The sequence below is a fragment of the Parasteatoda tepidariorum genome, chromosome 5 (genome assembly GCF_043381705.1).
Source record: "Parasteatoda tepidariorum isolate YZ-2023 chromosome 5, CAS_Ptep_4.0, whole genome shotgun sequence".
In the NCBI taxonomy this organism is placed as follows: domain Eukaryota; kingdom Metazoa; phylum Arthropoda; class Arachnida; order Araneae; family Theridiidae; genus Parasteatoda; species Parasteatoda tepidariorum.
Window position 1 is genome coordinate 8,194,996 of NC_092208.1, and position 20,632 is coordinate 8,215,627.

The 20,632-nt window shown below is 29.0% G+C and overlaps 1 protein-coding gene across 1 annotated transcript; it reads right to left on the reverse strand.

Moving 5' to 3' along the window:
- Nucleotides 1-4,139: 4,139 nt before the first annotated feature.
- LOC107451101 (uncharacterized) lies at nucleotides 4,140-19,063 on the reverse strand. Its single transcript, XM_016067092.3, has 7 exons — nucleotides 18,853-19,063; nucleotides 17,852-17,971; nucleotides 14,591-14,678; nucleotides 12,952-13,040; nucleotides 10,554-10,615; nucleotides 8,295-8,467; nucleotides 4,140-5,176 (listed from the first exon to the last, which is right to left on the reverse strand). The coding sequence occupies exons 1-7, from the start codon at nucleotides 18,955-18,957 to the stop codon at nucleotides 4,284-4,286; spliced, it is 1,530 nt and encodes a 509-aa protein (XP_015922578.1). The 5' UTR covers nucleotides 18,958-19,063; the 3' UTR covers nucleotides 4,140-4,283.
- Between the last annotated feature and the right edge of the window lie 1,569 nt (nucleotides 19,064-20,632).

The following is a 20,632-nucleotide window of genomic DNA, read 5'->3' on the forward strand; positions in this document are numbered from 1 at the left end:
AAGAAAGTGGACTGAAGAATAACACAAATTCCTCAAGATCCCGTAAAGCAATTTAATAATAAAAAATCGTAATTTAATTCTAAAGGCAGAAAACAGGTTCTAATTTCATGACATCGTTATCGTGAATCAAAATTTAGAAAAAGCACTAAATGAGTAGCTAAAATTTATGCATAATGCGAAAAGATGTCATTTGAAAAAATTTTAATGTAATTTTAACCTTTAATGTACTATGTTAAATAATACTTGCTTTAAAGCGTACCACGTTATTTTATATCCGTCGTGGAACAGCCGACCCAATTTTGGATTTACGTCTACTAATGTTGTTGTTCATTTACGTCACACTAGAGCTGCACAATGGGCTATTGGCGACGGTCTGGGAAACATCCCTGAAGATGATCCGAAGACATGCCATCACAATTTTGATCCTCTGCAGAGGGGATGGCACTCCCGCTTCGGTAGCCCGACGACCTGCACGTGAAGTCGAGCACTTTACGGTAGAACAGTTTAACGAGGACCCATACCACACACCCTCGGTCCCTACGCAGACTGATCCAAGTGGTCACCCACCCGCACACTGACCGTAGCCAGTGATGCTTGACTTCGGTGATCTGCTGGGAACCGCGTCTTAATGATCAGTCCACTGGGGGACGCGTTATATGTGGGAATAACAAACGAAAATATCTTGATTATGAAGACAGTGATTCGGAGTACTCCATAAATCTGGGCTCTTCTTTTATTTTTTCTGTTTCATTACAAAATTTCTTCTAACATTTTTCGAGACAAAATATTTAAAAATTATATTCATCTGAACATAAAAATATCGCAATGGATTTTTTCACGTATAAACCCTGCCCGCTGAAATAGCGGGAGTCGTATTACACATTTCTTGAAAACGTAAAAGCTAATAATATTCTTGTGTTATTTTAAAACAACTGATGAAGATGTGAACTGTAACATGTAGATAAAGAAAATATAAAAAAAATCTCCCATTATTTCAGGACTGGAAAGTATAAAAACTGAGTCGTACACAGAGGCTAAGAAATAATCTCTCCATACTTAAGAATTCTATGAAATCATTATTGCCTTATTGAATTGAATCGGCCACATTTAAAATCGAGTGAAAGAACCAAATCAATAATAATAAAACTAAAAAACTCCATGCTACAGATTTGTAAATGCAGTTCTCCATTCCGGAATGGAGTGCGATTCTCTTATCACTGGGCTAAAGGCCGGGATAGCCTGGTTGGTAGGGCACTGGGCCCTTGTCCAAGAGGTCGCGGAATCGATACCCGTGGGCCGAAAACTCTCCGTGTAGCAAATGGTGACTGATGCACGTTAAATTTGTGGAGTCACAAGGTCCTTCATGTTCCCACAACAAATCATACCTCTGGGGGTACTGATTCAGTAGTTTCCTTGTCTTCAAGACTGGTATCAAAATTACAAGAATACGGAGTTGAGCATTAGTAGTCTTAAACCCGAAATTGGGTCGGCTGTGCAATGACGGTTATTAAATAAATCAAGCTCTAAACCAACTAAACATCAACACTAAACTTCCGTTCGTGATGTTTCCAGTTCCAGTTGGAAATTTAGCTTTAGTGATTAAACGGGCAATTCAAATTTCACAAATGCAAATGACAGTAAGAGATAGGAATGATTAATTTAGTTTTGCAAATGAATCAAAACGGTTAGACACATTTCCTATTCTGACGATTGCATTTCGCTACAACGCTAGTTATATTATAACGATTATAATATCACTGTACTACCATAGCCCTGAATGGATGATGAACAAAATAAATATTTTAGTTAAATGAATAAACAGCAATCCAGGAAAATGCATTAACAGTAACACTCTTACAACACTAATATTGTTTAATTTGAACAAAATAATATATACAGATAAATTATTTGATATCTTACAAATTCAGCAAGCATCGACAATTGAAATTAAATAGTGCATTAATATAGTTCACGGATATCAAAGTTAACTCAATTCTGCAGCAGCAACACTGTGTAGATTTGCTAGAAAATTGGTCAATCAAAATACTTCTTTGTCATTCCTATGGATTGAACACAACAAAGTTCATTTATTGAACTTAAAGCTTCTTTCTTAATAAGTCAAAATATAATACCAAACTACATTCGCTAATAACAAGAAAATATTCACGATAATAACCCTTATTAAAATTATAAAGAATCACAGTACAATTTTAGGCAGAATTTTTATGTTTGTAGATGGCTTGTTGTTTGCGTTTGTAATATGAGGGCAGCCGCTTATTAAAATCATTATTTGCAGTCTCGGAAAAAAAAAGATTAAAGTTTTATAATAAAAAATATTTTTTGTGTTATATAGAGATGTCCATTCATAAAATATTTCAATATATATAAAAAAAAAATCTGCACAAAAATTCCAAACTGTGCAATTAAAATTATAAAATTATTGCTTTTCCAAATTTATTTTATTAAATTTTCTCGATTTCTGCAACTCCTGGCACAAACATTATTATTGCTTTTTAACTTATTCTTATTAAACACAAATTCTTGCTATTAGAGTTCAAAGCAAAAAAAAAAAAAAAAATTTAAATTATTGCAAGACTAGTTTTATTTTTTTGAAATAAAAAGTTAAACTGAAATTAATTTATTTTTCATTACTTTTTGAGTAATTTATTTGAATTAAATTCACTGATTTTTCTCCTGGTTGATAAAATAAAATTCAGTGAATTTTCCCTGTTCTCTGATCACTTTATTTACAAAAGTGACCAAGTTAAGAAACAAAGCAGTTTTAGTGTAGGTAAATTTGATAAGCAGTCATAAAATTTTTTTTTTTACAATAACGGTGAATATCACAAACAAATTTACAATAACAATCCTTATAACATTAAAAAAATTCAAAACATTTACACATGCAGAAATTATATATAATATTTTATGATTAAAAACTGTTATTGTTTTTTCAACACTCATTTAAATAGTATAAAATATATATTATGATAAAGTCATATATGCAAGTTAAAAACCAATATCTTTGCTTGTTGAAACTCTACAGGTACACAGTGTTAGAACGAAAAATAATTACTGTAGGTGAAGTAAAAAAACAATATTTATTACATTTTATTTATTTTTTTATATGTTTCAAACTAATATGTAACTAATTAAATATAATAAAACAAATTAAATTTTAAAAAATAAAAAAGGAAAAAATATTTATAATGATCAAAATATTTTTTTTCTCTTTTGGTTTGATGAACGCTTACTTGAATTGTATCATTTTTATTTCTATTTCTATTTATATGTGCATATAATATAGGTCAAACCGAAACCGTTTTTATAAAATAAGATATGTGAAAACACCATTTCAGACAAGCAATATTTAAAATGGAACACAAGGCTGCATTTTATTGCAAGTAGTAGAAAAAAGAGTTGAGTTGTGCTGAAACTATGTCTGGCCTGCTTGCTCACCAGATCTCAACTAAGATTTTTTCTTCTGGGAGTATATGAGAGCTTCAGCATACAAAACACATGAAATTTTATATAAATAAGTGCATGAAGCACATGAAGTTGTTAGGGTATGGCTAGAGTTCTTGTAGCCATTAAAAAATAGAATGAAAATTTATACAGAAAAGAAAACCGAAATTTTTTACTTCCCAAAGGAAAAAATTTTCTGCAAGAACTCGGTAACATTGTGTGACAATGTCGCACGATTCTGCCACGGGGGATGTGACTTTTTTTTGTCAGATTGTGCAACACTGTTGTCAGTTCATGATGAAGTTCTAATTTTATTGCTTTTTTGACTTCAAGAATGGAATACAACACTGTGTTTTAGGTTAAATATTGCTCATTTGCATAGGTACTATCACCCCTTTTATTATGTAACTATTGTTATTATGTAATTATTGCTATTTAATTATTATTGTTATGCATTTAATCATTATTGTTATCATTTATTTAATTATTAATTTATTATGTTTTACATTTAAGACACACTGAATATGAAAAAAATAAAAGTATTAAATTCTCACAACTTTAAACTCTGACATTCTAAGACATGAGGTATTAAAATAAAACACTTAATTAAAATAAGTAATAGAATAAACAATTTGTGTTGCTTTTAAAATATTGGAATATAAAGCAACAAAAAATTTTTGGTTTTTCTTTTCTTCTCTCACAAAAACACAGTTAATACAAGGCATCTATAACAATCATCATCCAAGAAAATATTATTTGTAAAAGCATTTCGGGGGAAGGAGTGATTTCAATTAGAATATGTCATGAGGGCATACTTTTCAAATATTAGATTGATGAGTGGGACTTTTTTTAGGCAAAATTTTCATCTCTGAAGAGTTTAAAGAAGAGGAAGGAGATATCTGATCTTGAGCAGTAACATTGACACTAGAAGATGGTAAACACTTATCTGCATTTGATCTTTGACCAGACAAATTATTGCACTGATTGGTACTATCTTTTGAAATATTCAATTTCGTCTTCCCGTTGATATTTTTAGAAATCACGTGTGGTTTGGCATTCTCGGAAGCACCTTTTGCGGAAGAACTTTCACAATCAGTTTTAGAAATTAACGTTGAGGACTGTTCCAAACTCTTTTCACTATGCACAACTTTCACTTCTTCAATTTTTTGCCTCTTGAGGTGAGGTGTTTTTTGTGCCGTGCCAGTTTCATGCTCTTGTTTTTGTAACCTAGCTGGCATTTTTGCTTCGTCTTCTCGGACAGCTTTAACAATATTTAGTCTTCTTACCTCTGATGGGTCCGAGGTGATTTCCATTTCAACAGATATAGCCTCATCGGGGGAGCGTTTGAACTCTTTGAGATGAGGCACCTCTTGATCTCCAACATGAGACACTTCAACCCTTTGAGCTGATATTCTGGATTGGTTTTGTGTCTCTTGCTCTTGAGCTTGGGGTTCCAACTGCAAATCTTGGTTTTCAAGTTGAGCAGCTTTTATCTCCTTCTCTTTCTGCAGGGCATCAAGTTCTTTTTTAGCCCTCTCCTGCTCTCTTTTGGTTTTCTCAGTACGGGCTTTATCAACCATTGCAGTTAAGGCTTTCTTCCTCTCTTGTAACCTTTTGCGCTTCATTTCATTGTTGAGAATTCTTTCTTCAAGCATTTTTAGCAGAGGGCCACAAATAACCTCAGCAATTTGACCCATCTTTCGAAGATAAACTAAAAGTACAATAATTATTAAAATACATTTTAATAAAGAAATAGTAACTAAACGTTTTAATACCTCTTGAATTTCAACTTTATTATGAATTTATTATGTAATTTTTGTACAAAAAGTATGTTTTTTTTATAGTTTATCTGAAATTATTTAGCATGTTTTTCACTTAAACTTTGAAGTTTAAAGTTGCTTAATAATAAAAATTATAAATTTGAGTAAACATGATTTCATGTAATGTAAGTATATAAAAAGAATTTAATCGCTAAGTTGACAACAATATAATAACTATACTATTTATTATGTAATCGTAATTTAATAATTTATTATGTAGGTAATTTTTGTACATAAGTATGTTTTTTATAGCTTGTCTGAAATAAGAACTCTCCCAGACATTCGTCGGGACTAGTGGCAGTGACTATGGTAACGAGGTATGACTACTTCAAGTAGGGGTGTGGGGTCACTGTTTCAGAGTGGTTTTAGCTCAGGTCAGCAAGAGAAAGGGAATCTCTTTCTTCGGTCTACCGTGTTAGTCTTAGAGTGAAGCAACCCTCCCTAAAATGCACCATTCTTGTTTCCATAGCACCAGACTGCCTCAGACTTTGTAGTGGGAGGAGTTCTTAGCTTCGACAAACTGTAAATGCAATTTATTATTTTTATTTTATTTCATTAAATCATCAAACATACTTTCGCTTTAAAAACTGTCTCTTTTAAACACTTATAATAATAAATTAATATTCCATCAATTCAAAGCTTGTAGGTAAATATAACTTGAAAATTCAAGACTTTCTAAAATACAATTATTTTACATGTTTCTCACTTAAATTATGAAGTTTGAAATTGCTTAATAAGAATAATCATAAATTTGAGTAAACATGATTTCATGTCAAACGTGATATAGGTATATAAAAAGAATGTAGTCGCTAAGTTGACAACAATATAATATCTGTACTATTTATTATATTTTTTAACTATTAAGAAGCAAAACAACATGAAATACAAAAGTATAATAAACCTTAATTATGTTTAAGTAATAATACAACAGTCCACCCTTAAAAAAGAGTTGGCAAGGTTTAGGACAGAATGGTTTAATCTATGGTTTCAACTAGGGTTTAAACCGTCCTGTTCAAAAAAAATCTTTGTCCAAAACTGTTTTAAAGTGTCCAAAACCCTTTTATTCAAATCATGTCACAATTTTAAAAAAAAATATAGTGAAAAATGAATGGTTAATTTTTGAACAAGAAACAGAATGAAGACAAGTTTTTGTTTCATAAAAACAGTTTATTATTATTTTTAATAGTGTATTATTTATCCTTATGGGAAATCATAATTTATCACTATTAAAAGCACATTTGATCATATTTAAAGGATAAGGTATTCATTTTTGTTGTTCAATACCTTTACCTTTAATAAGTTAATACCTTAATAAGTACAATTACCTTTAATAAGTTAAAGCAAATTGTATAAAAAGTATCAAATATTTATTAATATATGTAACTATTATGTGTGCAATGGTTACACCTATAGAATTTTTACCTTTTACCAAAGTTAAAAATTGCCAAACCAAAGTTTTGGACACTTTAAGACAGTTTTAGTCAGTTTAAGACAGTAAAACCCATGTGTCCTGTCCAAACCAATTTAGGACATCCAAAACTCCAACCCTCCCTTAAACTAAGATTGCATGCCAATGTTCCAAAAATAAAACATGAACTTAAGAGTTTGAATTTAATGAGCAATAAAATTTTGAATAACATTTTTCATGCATCTAAAATTTACATTATGAAGTAGATTTTGCATTTACTTCAGTTTTACTTCCATAATTATGCAATTTCGTAAGAATTTTAGAAAAATTGATAAAATTTGTTAACTTTTTTCCAGCTTGTAATATAATTTACCAAAATCCCAATTTTTATAATGTAAACAATAACTACAAGAGAGTTCCCAGGGATCAGGGAGAACAGGAAATTTTATTTTAACTCTAAAAATCGAGGAATAGACAGGGAAAGTTTCAATATTTTTACAAAAACCTGGAATATTCCTATATCATACCTGGAAAAGAATCAGTCTTGAAATTGTCAGTAACAGTAATCAGTTATTGAGATTCGAGTTAAATAATTCTAACATCTATTACAATTATTTGTTGCAAAAATTTCACATTTTAGTCAAAATTTTCCCTCCCTCTTTTAATAATATTTTTTTACACAGAAAATCTAATCTTTCACATAAGTAAAAGAATGAAAGTTTTTTGATGAAAATATGGTCTCAATTTTCATTAAAATTTATGGTATACCTGGAAAAGTCAGGGAATTTTTTTTCTAAAATTGAGTGGGAATCCTGCTACAATATTTACAAACTTTCAGAGGGATAATATGCTAGGCATCAAACTCAAATATATTTTTTTTTAAATTTCAAAGTGAAAATATCAGCTTAAAATCAAATATTATATTTTTATTAGATTTCAAGTGATTCATTGAGCTATGTTGTGAACAGTTCCTTCAATTAGCTTCATGACAGTTATTCAAGGATATATAATAGTGTTTGCCTGGAAAAAAGGAGATGAATGTGTTTAGGTTTAACTTCTTTTGACATGAATTTGATAGAGTATTAGTAACAAAATACTTAGTTATTGATGCAAGATTTAATTGTTTGTTTAAATTAATCTTTATTAGAATAACCTTTTGCTAAAAATCTAATTATTGAAAAAAAAATATTTCTGATAAGGAGATGACTTTTAGTGGGCTGTTATACTTTTTTTTCATTCTTAGCAAAAATTTAACAGTCCCGTAGTAGACTGATTGTAAAAACACAGTTCTCGGTTAAAGACCGAAGCCAAGCATCTAAATCTGGGTTATCTTCAACTCACTACTAGGGATCAAATTCAAGTCCTTCACAATGACAGCTCAGTAACTTAACTTAACCACTGAGCTATCAAATTTAACACTAATTGGAAGAAAAAAAACATTATAAGAAATAATATGCAAAAATAATATATTTAAAGAAAAAATAATTAAAAATTAACTTATTTATTTATTGATACCCCTAAGAATCCATAAAAAATTTCTATACAAAAATGCTTAAAACATAATGATAAAGGTAACAAATATGAACTAAAATTTACTAAACCTGAGCTATTATGAAGTCTTGTTAAGTAATCCAGAGGAACTTGATTGGCCATTTGATAGGCCAGCTGTTCTTCTTGGCACAAAAATCGAGGTAACTGTACCACACTGTTCATACAAACGTCACTAATATTTCTACTAGGTACAAGTTGTATGGGGATTTCAATATGGCTTTTCCTACAAAATATTAAAGTAGTTAAAAAACATACCCAACCAAATAGTAATACTTTTCTATAGTAAAGTATTTATATCTTAGGGGATCTACAATTTTTATAAAAATTTGATATTCTATAATACCATTATATTAGCTTAAAATCCTGGTAGCAGAAAATCTCCAGTACAGTAGCAGGCACTGCAGATTAACACAGCATCTGCAGATTATTTTCACCTCAAATTTTTAAAAAATGGAGAAAAAATTGTTGGGACTCTTCTCAAAATTATTTCATAACTTGCTTTATGCTTTAAATTAAAATTATGAAACTAGATTGAGAGACCACCACAAAAAACTAAAAGTAAAGAAAACAATTTTTGGTCACTTTACAGAGTTGCCACAGAAAAAAATTAACAAAATAGTTGCTTTTCGTAGCTTAAAGCATGAAAATAGTTTCGGAAAACTATGAAACTAGTTGCTTAAATAAGAACACAAAAATTCATCAAAAATATGACTAAAATTTAATTAAATAACTTATAACCATGATCAATTAGTCAAGTTAGTGGCAAATGTGATAATTTTTATAAAAACGTTAGTGTTCTAGCACTAAATTTTTATTGCAAAAAATTTGTATATTTGCAGAAAATTAAATACCTTTAATTACTAGAATTCAGTCAAAAAAATACTTTTTTATTAAAAAAAACATACTTTTTTTAAAAAATTTTTCCCTTTTATCAATAATTGATTTAGCAAATGTATATATACTTACATATATATATTGAGAAAAGTGATTACTCAAATTCAAAATTCTCGTATTGTAATATCGTATTAAAAATTGGGTTTTTTAAAATCATGTGGAATTTTATAGCAATAAACATTGAAAAGGTAATTTGAGAAACAAAATAGATTTACAATGGAATCTGTGCAAATGGAACAAATTAAAAATTGACTTAAATTTTCAATTCAAAATGTTCAAAAAATTTTTTATTTTTAAAAAGAAAAAAAAATTCAGTGTGTTTAGAAGCTCCCATGGACCGCAGGTTTTCAACCTAATTTATGCTAAGAAACATAGCTAGGAGTACAGAAAAGTATCTTTTTCAAGAAAATAGTTGCCATAGTCGCTTTATGTTGAAAATAGCTGCATTTTAGTCGCCTGTGGTAACCCTGCTTTATTACATGATTTTGCAGAAAAGGATACCTTATACCTTTTGCATACCTTATATTTGTACATTTTGCACACATATTTGTGCATATTTCTGATCAAGTTTAATTTCTACAATACTAATCTCTGTCTAGCTGGCATCACAAGCACATTTAGATTTATGTAGATAGTGCTGCAAATTTACTCCACAAATTCTGCTACCAGGTAAAAAAAATAATAAATTTATAACATTAATCATTGCTCAGTAATCACTTCTATCAGTCAAAAAAAACATCAGTATAAAATACTCTCAATTGGAAATAACTCGTATACTATTACTTTTTAAAGCTTTTTTTGTGTCAAATTGGTAAAAAGTTTCTCTAGGTCTCTTTAACTTCTTTTTTAACTTTAAATCTTACAAAATAATTATTTCATATCATAATTTATTTAAAATAGTTAGGTACAGGTTATTTTATAAGTTCATATGTAAGCATACATTTTTTATACAAATTGGCTCAACATTTAACGTATCAAAGATTAGAGTTGCAGGTCATAACTAATCACATTTTTGTTACAAGAGTTAAGAATAACAAAAAATAAGGGCCAGCAGGTATTTGACTCTCTGTGTACTTAATCTAAAAATTTTCACCAATCCATCTAGTTTTTTTTCTTAGTAATAATATAAATAGGTAATTTTTTCCATATGAAAACATTATGTGCACTACAAAAAATAAATAAAAAATGTAAAAAAAATTGGGCAGATGATTAGTGGTGAAAATGAAAAAAGTAAAAAAAACAATTTTCAATAATCAACCTAATTTTTTTAGTAATGATATAAATAAGTAATTATTCACACATGAAGAAATTAATTAATCACATACAAAAAATGGGTACATAATTAGTGGTTAGAGGGTAAAAACGTAAAGAAAACAATGTAATAAAAAAAATAAAGTAATGAAACGAATGCTTACTCAACATTGCAATCAATTATTACAGTTTGGGACTGATAGCAAATCATTTGAATTCGTCCACCCTAAAAATGGAGATATTTTAAAATTATTTTATTAAAATTAATTAGAAATACAGTCAAACTCCACTATAGGGAACATTCAAGGGATCGAAATTTCGGTTCACTATAACCGGGACTTCACTATATCCATTCCGCAAACAATTTTAACTAATGGTTCCAAATAATTCCCCCATTTTATTACACATTATTTAAATAAATGCCCAATAAAATGAAATACAAAAACGACTGAAAATTAATACATAGTAACAAAAATGTGTTAACTTTTATTTTTTATGACTTTTCGTCTTGCATACAAAAAAAAATTTGTAATCTTTAGCTGATGTGCCATCCTCAACATCAGATATGGAAACACTTCCCGACTCCCAAATAATTTTTGCTGAATTTGTGTTATCCCGCTTTGTAAACCTGACTAACCAGCCATTCGAGCACCTAAAAGTAGTCTCACCAAATCGTCAAGCAAATTCATCGGCTTTACTTTAAGCATTTGTCCAGATACTGGAAGAATGCAATCTTCTTTGAATGCTGAACCAATTCAATAATGAAACAAACAACTTGTTGCTATATTCCATGCTATAGATGGTTTTAAAAATCGGTATATGTATGCATTTTGAAGTAGAAATTTCAAAATTATAACAAAAAAATGAAGAAAATCAGTTGAAGACAGAAAAAAGTTCAGAATGAACTTCCTCTCTTTTTTTGATTCACTATAACCACAAAAAATAACATTACATGTGTGTAGCAAGGCACGGGAGCGAACATTTCGTTCACTATATCCCTGAGTTCACTATAAACCGCGTTCACTATAGTGGGGTTTGACTGTATCTCATTTTGATATATTTTTTCTTTCATGTTTTAACAAATAATTCTATACTTGATATCAGATGAAGAAAAAAAAATTTATTTCAAGTTTAGAAAAATCATAATTTAAAATGGATGTGATAGTAATTTGAAAGCTTACAATTATTAGCCAATGATAGAATTGGTATATAGAGAGTAAAATAAAAAACTGAACACCTCAATAACTTTTTATCCCATTGTCACATACTAAAATTCAATCTTAATAAATTTAGGAGTTAAACAAAAAAGAAATGCTAATTAATTTAAGCAGAACATTTATTAAGTTATGAAATCAGGCACAAAGGCATACATTTTCTGAATAAACATACCTTTTACTCAATTGATTTGAGTTATTCACACTTAAAATATTGGAGATAGCTACAATTTGCATATATATGATCCTAATAGTTTAGGCAAGAGAGTGTAGAGTTTTGTCCTTTAAATGCTACCTTTCTTTTTTCAGGAATTATTTGTCTGATTGATATAATTGATATTATTATTATAATTCAAAAAAGGATCAGAAAAGCATTTTAAAATCAAATAGAGAAATTTTTACCATTACATTTATAAATGCTGATCTAAAGAAAAATTTTGAACAAAAAAAAAATATTCATGATAAGATATATGCGTGTTATATAGGGTGCATAACCAAATGTTTTAACAAAAAATAAGCACCTTTCAAGTACTTTTTAAGCATTCAAAAAATATTTTTAAACACTATATACACTAATGAAATGCAAAATAATTTTCAAAGACTTTGCATGATTATGATAAAATAATCAGTCTCTGACCAAGAACTCCTTTCTTGATTATATTAGCCATTATAGAAAGATCAAGAGGTTTTTCGGGTCGATATCAGGCAGTGGAAAATGAAGCCTGAAATTAAGAATATCTTGCAAAATGTAGCAAATTTGCACATGAGAGTGCAAGAATCTCACCAAACACAGCTCATTAAATGCACATACAGCCTCGCAAGTATTCCATCAAATTAGTAGAATGATTGGAGCTTTCATATGCTACGGGCCGACGGTACGCCGAAATAGATTGTGGTTGAATGAATTGTGAAAACGTTGGATACAAGGACTATTTCGCATAATATGTGGCTAAAATTAACACAGTAAAGAAAAAAATCTCATTTTCAAAAAGGGAAAATTAAGCACTTTTTAAAAACACAGAATGAAAAAAGCACCTTTAAGGGCTTTTAAAAATCGAAAATATGCACATTTTAAAAACTCTACACAACATGCGATATCATAATATGAAACAGATTTAAATTTTACGCTTCCTTTATAAAACGAAACACATAAAATACAAACTAACTTTAATATTATAATAAATTAATTTGCTCTCCAAAAAAAGTTATAAGATACAAATTTATTGGAATCGCGTTTTAAATTCCATATTATGCATAAAATTTATTTTTTGATAGAACATAGAGATAATAAATTTTTCTCAAACTTCGATAGTAATTAATTAAACTCTTATTGAAAATAAAAACTCACAAATTTATTGGGATCAGTATTAAACACTGAAAATATCATCCCGATGAACCCTTCATCCATGAGTTGATAGCTTTCTTGAGTGCAAACATCTAAAAAAAATAGAGTATATTCACAAATGTAAAGTAAATTATTTGAAGTGATCCTTTCAGTTAATGAGATAATAACAGCTTTATTTAAAAACAAAAATAACATGCAATAACTAGTTTTGCTAAGAGGAGAAGACTGCAGGTCAAAATACAACTTTTTACAGGCAGAACCGTCAGTGGGTTAAAAGACTTCTCAAATCTGTAGAGATAGCATAAGATTTTTTCACGTTTAAATCATCCTGTTTGTCTAGATTATATTACAAGATTGGATTAGAGCAAATTACTGCCACGTCTACTCAGTTGCATTTAAATTTGTCAGATAATTTGTTTATTAATGTTGGTTTTATATCGTAAGTTTTATTAAAATGTATTAAATATTACAGTATACTCTCGATATCTCAAAATTGAAGGGACACTAAAATTATTTAGAGATAGCGAGATAACAAATTCAGAACTACATATGTTCTAAAAAGTAGAAAAACATATTCTAAAATATTACTCAGAAAAAAAAAGCCATGATGCATGAGAATAAATATGTTTGCATTGATATAAATCTAAACACAATAATGATAATTTTATTTTTAAAAGCAAGACATAAATAATTATGCATTTAATAAAATGGAATTGGTTTACAATAAATTTACATTGTGATTTCCCCTCTCCTCCCCCCAAAAAAGCATTTTCTATTTCAAAACAAAATTCAACATAATGTTGAAAATAGACAATAAAATTTAAAATAGATAAAATAATAACCAATTTTTTGATAACTAACTTTTATTACAAATTGTAATCTGTTGTACTTAACACATCATTAAATAAAATTATTTTGCGAGATGAAAATTTAATAGTTAAGTACTGGAATAATAAATATTAAATATTAATACTTAATATTAATACTTAATATATATTAATACTAAATATTTAACATTAATACTAAATATTAAATATAATACTCAATATTAATATTATATAAAAACACATTTAATATTAATATTAAATATTAATATTAATAACACTGGTGGCTTGGCAAATGGGCAAAATTGGGAGAACATTTCTTCCCAGTACATCATTTTCCTGTCTAATAACATGGGGAAACCGGTCTTGCTGTGCAAGAAGACTGTCGGTTAAAATACGACTTTTTATGTGCAGAACCGTCAATGAGTTAAGAAATACAACCTAGATTCCTGAATAAGCAACTTGGATAAAAAGTTATAGATAGAAGAAAAAAAAAATACATGGAACAAAGGGGTTATGCATTAGCCTGTAAATCATAGAATGACTGTAATACAAGATCATAGAATGCTTAGAAAATAAAATCAGTTATTAACTAATATTTCAATGTATACAGGCAGATGTAAAAGAGACTATGGTATCTATACATATTTTCTGAAGAAGTATAATAGTATAAGTATATTATTATCTATACTGCTTTTTAGTATCAAATATTAGGTAGTTAGTCTTGAAACATAATGAAAGTAAAGCTGTACAGTAAAATTACATTTAAAAAAAAGGAGAGTGATTACTATTTATAAATTGAATTATCAATTACTTACCAACTAAAGATGGATAAACAGTAAGTTTAGGATGGGAATGATACCAACCGACAACACGAACCGGACGCTTCAAAATACAAGCAAGTTTCTAAAATATAAATTCAATACCAATGAGTTCCATTTTATGAATGAAAAATATCAACACATAAAAAACATAGTTTAAGAAGAAGAAAAAAATAGGACTAAAAATTTATCATCTTATTAAAGTTATAGCAGATATGTAAAACTCTAGATAAAGACAAGAAAATTGATTATTATATTATAGTTCAAAAATGATAAATAAACAATAATATTTGTTTATAGCTGTGTAAAAGAATCATCGCAATAGTCTTATCAGCAATGAAAATAAATTATCTCATTAAGTTAGAAACATTTATTATTATCTATTTACATACAAAATCCATTTCATCCCTTTACCATTTACATGCGATTTTAGAAACATTTGAGATTAAGCACACTCCCTGTAGCAGAAATATTTTTCTTTTAAAAAGTAAAAAAAATAACTTTTCCTTTCTACAGAAATTTGAATGTAACATTTGAGTGATGCATTTATATAATAACTTTTTTATGCACTTAATTCCCCACCGATAGTATTGCAAATACATGTAATGTTTTGATTGTATTTTCCACAGTTATTGATATTTATTTTCATGCAGATTTCAAATATCCCGATATATTTCAAACAATATGGAAAATTCCAATAGTGCATTGAAGTAGATACTTTTTAAGGCAATAATGCTATCGAATTTTTGGCAGTTACTCCTATTGATTTCTCACCAATTTTTAAATCCGATATTTTTTATAAGAAATATTAATTACAACAGCCTAATCTCGAAACGAAACACGTATTTGTGAAGTCTGATTTGCTTGAGTTTATTGTCGATCTTTATCTTGGCAATTACTATTGCGGATTTCATGATTTCTATTTATTTTTTTTTGTGATGATTATTTACAAAATTCAAAGATGGAAATAATTTTTGCGCCACTTCGCGCTTTCACTTTGGTTTGCACAAATGAAAGATCCTGCTAATACAAGCAAATGCGTGGTTAGAGCTTACAACACCGGGTATAAACTCAGGTTTTGCGCCCTCTGACATGTCTAATACATATGTATAAATATAATGTCAGTGAAGTCTTATTCTATGATTTTACAAACAAATTCACAGAGTTAAGACAATTTGTAATTGAGTAAACATTTTTTACTTTTGTGTGATTTTTTGTCCGAGACCAACAATTTAATCCATTAAATTTGAACTTATTATTGTTAATTTCTATACAACAAACTATTTTTTGAAAAAATTATGATTTTAAACTTTACTTATAAACTTATATTTTATAAGAGAGTTTTTTTAAGAAATTTATATTCATTTTTTTTTCTAATGTTCCAACACCAAGGAATTGTCTAGCACATAAATAAATCAGTTTAAGGTTAACAAAAAGAATTTAAAGCTATAAATTTATCAGCCTATAAATGCTATACCAGCCATGCAAATTTCTAAAATGTAAGTTGAATTGCCTAAAATGACAAGAATAATTATTATTAAATATTAATATAGTTAAAATTTGATAAATAAACAGTAATATTTGCTTATAACTGCATAAAAAAAAATTATAACCTTATCTGTAAGAAAAAGGAATTTCTCATTGATAAAATGCAAGCTAGTTTCTAGAACATAAATTGAGTTTGTTCCCGTGCTAATCGAGCACTTGCGAAAATATGTATCAATAACACTGTGTATTAATAACAATATGCATTAAAATTAATAGGCAATGCATCAAAAACAAATTGACATATTACATTCTAAGTTTTATATAAGAGTATCAAATTGTTTATAAGAAAAATTTTTGCACAAAACCATTGTTAATATGAATATATTTGTTGGTTCTTTGAATTTTACATATATTGAGCATTTTAAAGAGAAAAAATAAAACTATAAATATTGTGAGGGTCAATTTTTGGAACAAAATATTTATCAAAAGGTAGAAGAAATTTAGAAACAATTTGTAAGATATTTAAGGAAAATTTACTGAATTTAAATAAAACAAAATAAAAGGGTGCTGAAAGAAACAAAAAATAAAAGTCAACATGTAATTGAAAATAAAATTTTGAAAAGATACAATACAATACTTCTACTTTTTGAAAAAATATCTAGAATAGGGGTGCACAACCTGCGACCTGCCGATGTTTGGCTAACAAGAGCTTCTGAACACAGTCTTCTTTTTTTTTTTTTTGAGAAGTAAAAATTTGGAATCTTTTGAATTTTTCTTCACAAAATGATGAATCATAATATGTACTATAATAGTTAAGTTTTGATTTTTGTTTAAAACCTACAGATTTTCTTTAAAGTATTTACAGGGGTAGAAATTAAAAAAAAAAAATTACTGGTTCATAGGACCAGTAACTAAAACATTTTACTAGTCCGCACAATACTTTACTGGTCCGTCTACGCGTTCCTATTAGCTGCAAATAAAAAAATTTAAATTTTTGATTGAAAAAATCATGATTTTTTTTTTTTAAATCATAAATGTTTGATTTAAATCGCATTTTTTTTGATTAATATTAATTTGGTATAAAAAATTTTTAAAAAAAATTGTGAATAAGCTCTAAAATAGTTTTAAGTAAGATCGTTTCAGTTTCGTAAGATCGAGAATAGATCGGCTGCGAGAATAGATTAACGGAGATCGGCTGCGGCGGATGGTGGTCTGGCGGGCCACTGTTTATTATTTTATGCTGGTCCAATTCCGATTTTAGTGGTCACGGACCAACGGACCACCGTTAATTTCGAGCCCTGATTTAGTTCAAATTTATATTACCTCATTAAAATAAGTATGTATTTAGTTTTTTTCACACATTTATTCTATGAGTATTATAGTTCTTTTTTCTCAGGCAAGGTTGACTCAGCCTTTCATCCTTTCAGTGGGTCGATAAATAAGTACCAAGCATGATTGGGAACTAAACACTGTGGGGTCCGCCTTGGGCTAACCACCCAATCGGAACATCTGCTCTTGCACCCCAGAGCACAAAGATAAAAAAAACTGAGATTGGCACAGTAGGCCTTGGCCCTCTATGGACTGTTGTGCCACTGAGTTTAGTTTATACATTTATTAATAAAACGGCAAGAAAAATAAAAAATAAAAAATTTTATTTGACCCTTCGCGGCCCTTCATTAGTCAACCTGCTGTTCAAGTGGCCCTTCTCTTAAAAAGGTTGTGCAGTCCTAATATAGAATATGTGATGCTATATTCATAAATTATACTAACTTCAGCTTCAGTTGATGCATTAGATAACTGTTCAGGTGATATTTCTACTCGGTCCTTCCTCTTATCAGAACGTCTTAAAATTAAGACAGCAACAACGTGAGCAATTCTTTCTTCATCCACCTGCAAATTTTAAACTACATGTGAGTAGTGGATATGTAATTTAATAATTAAGTTACAAAATAATTCAATTGTAATAGTATAACAGTTTATAAAATTACAAATTAAGGTTTTATTATTCTCGTTTATATAAAATATTAAAATAGAGTTATTTTCATTTCGTAAGCAATTCATTGTTTATTCCAATTATTGCTTTTTAGATTTTACTTATCTAAAAATAATATGTAGCTTAAAGAAATACTATAATATAAATTAGTTTACAATTATAAACCTTTATAATTGCTTTAATATTTATCATTTCATTTTGAAAAATGAGTTTCTTTAAATCGATGAAACCTTTTTTTATATATGAGCAGATTTTTTCATGGTTATTTCCTCTTTTTTTTTCGTTGCGAACAGAAATTGCAACCTCTGGTCTAAATAGCAATGCTTTATTAGTAGTATTTGTTCATACGAAACAAAAGTATAAAATGAAAGTTCAGCCCCTATATTTGGTATAAACAACAAAAAAAATTTAAGAAATAGAAATAGACTTACAAATAGGACAAAGGTGGCTTCAAGTAATAAAATTCGAAATAGCCTGATACAAAAAAAAATCTTGTTTTAATTGCGAAAACTTTGCGATCATTTTTACGCAAGTTCTGAAATGGAATTATTATTTTAGAAACTTGGCCAGACTGTTAATATAACATTAACAAATAGAAAATAAAGTTGGTTTCCATTCAATCTCGTTTAATAGAATTAAACTGCCAAAATATAATAAGTAATTCATACACATATACATTAAAATGCATGGTTAAAGCATCAAATAATTCAAATATATATTTACGCATCGAAAAAGACTGAAACTGAAAGATTATATTGAATGTAAAATAAGTTCTTACTTCACCAACTAGTAATCCAACTATCTCTTCACCTTCAGTGCACATAGCATGATTTAAACAAACAAAATATACATCGGTTGATAAATCAACACGTCTTAATGCCATTATTATGGAATTGTTTTAATATTCGAGTTAAATAAATGTATAATTATAAAATTAGATGTTGTTATGGGTTGGTCAAGTGTAGGTAAAATGATTGCTTTTGCGACTATGCATGGAAGTTGACTTTAGCTTGTAGCTTGCAATGGTAGAAAGAAAATTGTCTAAAGTCAAAGGAAATGTATAGCTAAGCACAGATGTCGCTAAAGGGTAAAACTCATCATAAGAAGTTCCTATTCCCAGTGCTGACGTAAAATATCCTCAGTGGTAGACGGATCTGACGCCCGGTGACTGAGCGGTAGCGCTTCGCGCTGTCGTGCCTCAGGTTCCTGGTTCGATCCTCGGGCCGGGCAAGATTGACTCAGCCCTTCAGTGGGTCGATAAATGAGTACCAAGCATGCTTGGGAATTAAACACTGGGGGTTCCGTGTTCGGTTGACCACCTGACCGGAACAACTGCTCCTGCACCCCAGAGCCCATGGTCAAGAAAACTGAGATGGGCACAGTAGGCCTTGGCCCTCTATGAGCCGTCGCGCCACTGAGTTTAGTTTAGATAGACGGATCATGGGTTAGAGTCCCCTTGCCGTCAGGTTTACCGTGAGAGGTTTTCCTCTCCATGTAACGGAAAAGCGGGTTAGCTCCATCAAAAAGTCTTCCACGAAGTTTTTAATCAAGTTTCAATCGCCCTGGATCAAGTACAAATTCCCAGTACTTGATCCAGGAGTTCCCTTATCTTCTGGATTGGGTTCAAAATTACAAGGTTAGCGGGGGTAGAACGTTAGTAGTCGCATACCCAAAAAATTGGATCGGCTGTTCAACGACAGTTATAATAAAATAAAATTTATGTACAAAAATACAATTTTGGGTGTATTTTTAGAGCTAGTTGTTTATTTGAGAGCTCGTAGCGATGTTTGAATTTTAATTTTGCAAGGTTTGATTTCTGTTTTCATTTTTTTTATTCCTTAGAATAGTTTGAGCTATTTATTAGTTATTTTTATTGTGGTCGTTGCATTGCAAAATTTCCTCTAATCAGGAAAACTTAATAAGGCTATGATCATTGTTGGGCAAAGGAGATTAAAAAAGAGCCTGTCTCATGTTCTTAAAAACAATTTTGCCAAGTAAAGGAAGCAAATTTTTCTAGTATCTCATGAATTTAAGAATAAGATTTAGCGATTCTGATAAAAGCAAAATAAATAATGTAGAAATCAAGATATCAAAAAGGTGAACAAAAAGTTTATTTTTTTAGAACAGAATGAGACAGGATTTTTTGGGTTGGAAAGGATGAAATGTGTTCTATATGTTATATAAAAGCAGCTTAATGAATGAAACTTTTTATTTTGTCTTTCCTATTTTCCCATGACAGATAGGGAACAGAAAGTTCTTCTAAAATTCGAAATTGGAGCATCACAGCTGAAAATTTTCTGATTAAAAATAATGTATTGGTGTGTAGTTTTCATAAATTTCAAGTGCTTTAAAAGCAACATGTGTAAAAAAATTTCTAAATCTATAATTTAAAGGAAATAACACAGTAAAAGCTCGCAAAAAAACAAAAAAGAAAAGAATTTTTATCGAATTTTGCAACGATTGTGATAAACTTGACATATTTTTTTTTATCATTGCACTTATTTAAATCTTCATTTTATCATGATACAAATACAAAAATTATCACTTATATAATACAA

Excerpts from the sequence above, each read along its gene's own strand:
- LOC107451101 (XM_016067092.3), bottom strand. The coding sequence starts at position 18,957 with ATGGCATTAAGACGTGTTGATTTATCAACCGATGTATATTTTGTTTGT. Across the intron at positions 13,041-14,590 it reads TGTTTATCCATCTTTAGTTG|ATGTTTGCACTCAAGAAAGC; the intron begins GTAAGTAATTGA and ends TATTTTTTTTAG. Across the intron at positions 8,468-10,553 it reads ATAATTGATTGCAATGTTGA|GAAAAGCCATATTGAAATCC; the intron begins GTAAGCATTCGT and ends AATATTTTGTAG.